The sequence below is a fragment of the Limulus polyphemus genome, unplaced genomic scaffold, assembly GCF_000517525.1.
Source record: "Limulus polyphemus unplaced genomic scaffold, Limulus_polyphemus-2.1.2 Scaffold842, whole genome shotgun sequence".
In the NCBI taxonomy this organism is placed as follows: Eukaryota; Metazoa; Arthropoda; class Merostomata; order Xiphosura; family Limulidae; genus Limulus; species Limulus polyphemus.
In genome coordinates, this window is record NW_013666452.1 from 23,049 (window position 1) to 27,428 (window position 4,380).

The 4,380-nt window shown below is 33.0% G+C and overlaps 1 protein-coding gene across 3 annotated transcripts in view; it reads right to left on the reverse strand.

Moving 5' to 3' along the window:
• Positions 1-4,380, reverse strand: part of LOC106460819 (hexokinase-2-like) — a 51,938-nt gene that overhangs the window by 16,622 nt on the left and 30,936 nt on the right. For all 3 annotated transcript variants that reach the window (XM_013920561.2, XM_013920564.2, XM_013920563.2), the window contains one exon: positions 3,601-3,713. In XM_013920561.2, coding sequence (XP_013776015.1) covers positions 3,601-3,713 — 113 coding nt within the window. The remainder of the gene's footprint in view (positions 1-3,600; positions 3,714-4,380) is intronic.

Genomic DNA, 4,380 nt, shown 5'->3' on the forward strand with positions numbered 1-4,380 from the left:
TTACGAGGTTGGTCCCAGGGACTGAGCCCGGGTTTAAAGAGTTAAGACTTCATGTGCATTGTTAATTTCCTGTTGGTTAAGCTTAACATTTAAGTTTGGGTTGCAATTAAAAGGTTTTAAAATTTTACTATCTCAGTTTCATGGATTCAATGCTTACAAGTAAACTTAGAATGAAAATCTCACCAATACCTCTTTAATAAAAGACTTATTTGAAAATTAAAAAAGCATAGAAGTTCCTTCTTATTTTCCAACATTGCACAGAGTCTTAAAACATAATAGTTAGGTGGTTTACTAAATGATTTTACAAAACATAGATGCATAGCAGATATTCAGTGAATAAAAGAACATTACGCTACATTATTTCAATACTTTCTCAAGTGTTCTATTTATGTCTCAAGAAACGTTTAAGTGTATTTCAAAATTATAGTTAGACACATTTACAGTGCACATATAATCAAAAATGTTTAAAAAGGACTATATACCTTATATTGAAAAATGCAAGTTATTAGAAGTGTACTCCAATTCTTATAAAGTCATCACAACAGCACTTTTAATACAAATCTGCATTCAAATCAAATAAGAACATTAAGTCACAGTCAATATTCATAGACCCATTCTTTTAAGATGTCACTGCTTAATTCATGTAGTATTTATTGGTTGCCGAACAAAATGAATCTTAATGAATCATAATGTTCTCATTACTCAGGCAGCCAAAATCCCATTTTTCACAAAAACAGACATGGACACTGCTGTAAAAGGTTGTGGCATATAAAAGTAATCTCTGGTAATCTCTAATAAACCAAAATAAATTTTAATTGTGTTATCATTTTTTTGTAAGTATGATTTTATAAAATCCTTTAATGGAGACAAACGTTATTTAATGAAGATGGATCTATGCAAACAACTGGATCAAAGGCCAACCTTATTAAGGCAGTCCAAGAAGAAACAGGAATTATAAATTGTGAGGTTCTACCTTGTGGAGATGGAAAAATTGTGGTTGTTGTTGATGCTATGTACATGATTTGCCATCTGTCATTAGCAAAGGATGAAAAATTTCAAATAATTGCAGACCATTTCACACAAACTCTTTTCAGTGATGTGCCAAATGGTACAAGCATAATTCACTTCTGTTGTGATTGTTACAAGACTCCAAGCATCAAAACAGGTGAGAGACAGCAAAGGGTTGAAGAATCTAGACCATTAAAAGTGTATGAAGTGGCTGATCAGTACAAAGCTCTTGATCCAACCGATTTCTTTGCAAATCCTGCCAACAAAGCATGACTGCTCGACTATCTGCATAACATGTGGAGCACAGATGAAATAATCTGAGCTCCACACATCTCTACTTAGGTGGAGGATTTGAAGATGAAAACAAATCTGACAGGGGGTATTGTAACTTCTGTTGCAGAGTTAGAATTAACTCAAGAAGATAATGCTTAGAGACGGCTTGTATGGGTAATGAAAAAAAAAACTTTAATATAAGTTTAACATAACAGCAAATGTACAACATTCTTGCCAATATATTCATGACCCAGCTCGAAACACAAGCTATACATTCTGCACTTCATCCCACACTATACTGATACAGATATGTCAATGACACTTTTGCTGGTTTTGCTTCTACAGAACACATACTAACTTTATTTGAACACATAAACTTCATTCATCCCAACATCAAATTTACCATAGAACATGAAAACAATAAACAGTTATCTTTTCTTAACCTCAACATTATTAGATCGGACATACAGTTTAAAACCAAAATTCACCATTAGAACACACACACTGGTCTCTACATCCCCTGGAATTCCGCTTATGACACCACACAAAAAATCAATACACTGAAAAACCTCATATACACAGCCACAATACTCTGTTCAATGGACTACATAGATGAAGAAATCAACCACATACAGCATTCCCTCATTCACACCAACAAATTTCCACCAGTTATTGTTGAAATACTCTCCAACATTCACCACAACAAAACTCAACTCATGAACAAAATTGATACTAACAATCCCAACAACAGAACATTACAATGCAGTTTACCTTTTGTCCCTGAAACCAGCTCAAGAATAATCCACACTCAAACAAAACTAGCCATTAAACAAAAACTTCCTGTCAACGTCAAATTCTCTCAAAAACCCAGCCCTAAATGAAAATCATTACAAAATAAAAATTATTTAGAATTACACAATACCAACGTCATTTACAAAATAACATGCAATAACTGCCCAGAATCTTACATCGGAGAAACAGGAAGAAAATTGGAAACCAGATTCACAGAACACAATAAAATAAACCATCTCATGTTTTCCACCATTGCAACCCAAAAAAACCATAGTATATCTATTAAAACCACAGTAATTTTAAACAAAGAACCAAACATAAACAAACGAAAAATCAAGGAATCCATCTTAACTGAACAAAACAACCCTACTCTAAACCAACACCCTGGGGTGCCAAGATATCTCTTCTAAGTTGTGCAACAATATCCAGTCATGTGACCTCTTTGTTCCATACTGTATATATATATATATCTGTGTCAGTGTAAACTTCTTGCACCTGATGATGACAAAATCTTGTTGAAACATTGTACATTTGCTGTTATGTTAAACTTATATTAAAGTTTTTCTTCATTACCCATTCGAGCCATCTCCAACCATTATTAATCTCACAGTGGGTTCTTCCTCATCAAATTTAACTCATGAAGAAGCAGACACTAGGATCATTCTCCATATTATATATAGTGTACAGAAAGAAGTGGCTCAAAGTGTCATAATACATGCTAAGGATACTGATGTGATAGTCATTTGCATTTACTATGCACCTACAATCCTGAAGGATCTTCAGGAATTATGGGTAGGGACTGGACTTGACAATTATTTGCCAATTCACGAAATTGCAAGGTTTCAGGATCAGCTCAGTGTTGATCACTATCTTTCATCCACAGTCTCGGTGGAAGGGATACTACCAGCTACCCATATTTTACCAGTAAGAAGGGCTCGTTGGTAGCCAACAAGAAGATCAACATTGATGCCCTTGAAGATTTTGCAGAAACTGATGATTCATCTCTCACTGATGAGATTATCATTCAGGCAAAGGAGGTGTTGATTGTTGTGTACACAAAGAATGTGGAAATGGCTGGGTCTAGTCGAGCAGACAGAGCCAATAAATTTCTCAACAACAAGACAACAATACTGATGCTGCTGCCACCTACTGAGGACGCCTTCGTGCAACACCTAAAAAGATCTGCTCTGGCTGCAATAATTAAGACAGCATACATAACAAGACTGGTAACCCTTGTCAATTTGTTTGACTAGCCTCATAATCTATTTCAATAATTTTAACTATAATGTTTTTTCAATCCATAACCTCAAAAGTATGTATTGTTACTGCCTTTTAATAGTTTTTCAAATTTCTTCAATTAAAAGCAATTTTGCTTACATAGTAAATCAACCAAATATAAAATGTGTGTAAAATTATATCAAAATACTTCTAATTATTTTCAAATCTAAATATTTTATATTTTAAGTTCTATGAAATACACAACTATGTTTTTTGAATTTATCTTTGTAACAACAAAACATTTCTTACGTGAAGGAGCTGACTAAAAGGGAATTATTGTCTACAATCTTATCAAACTCAGTTTTCATGAAGTCAAGAACACCATTATCACCAAAGGCTCCCCATTCAATGTCAACAATAACCTTGAAAAGAAACAAATTATGAATATTGAGAGAATGCAATTTAGAAGAAACTACACATCTACATGTACATGTTGATAAACAACATCGCACCGAGTTAAAAAACAAGCATACCAAAATCATAAAGGGTATTTGGTGACAACTTAGTATCAGTTATAAACACTGGTGAAATGAAAAATATTAACGTAATTTGTGAGTTTCAGATTCTAAGGTTTTAAGTTATACTATTGTAAACATACTTGTTCATAATCAAAGCTAAAACAAGTTAAAACTGAAGAGCTCAAATGCAAAACTACAAACACACACATACACACACACATACCCATAAAAGGTAGAGAAAAAGAACTGGTCAGTGTTGAACATCATGTACTAATTTACAAGATAATTTTGGTAACCAAAACAACAAACAGGTAATGAACATGGTACCTTTGAATAACCTATATTATTCATATAGATAACTACAGAGCAATTCAAAAATGGTTAAATATTTGTAAAATGAATTTTTCTTGTTTGATGATTATAAAACCTTACCATGAATTCTCACAAAATCTTCATGGTTCTCATTAGTTCTATACTTCTTATCACTAAAAGAATTTAAATTTGTGTCCCTTATTTGTATCAATAAAGCTTGTGTACTTTATACATTTGTATTTATGGCAAACCTATCAAG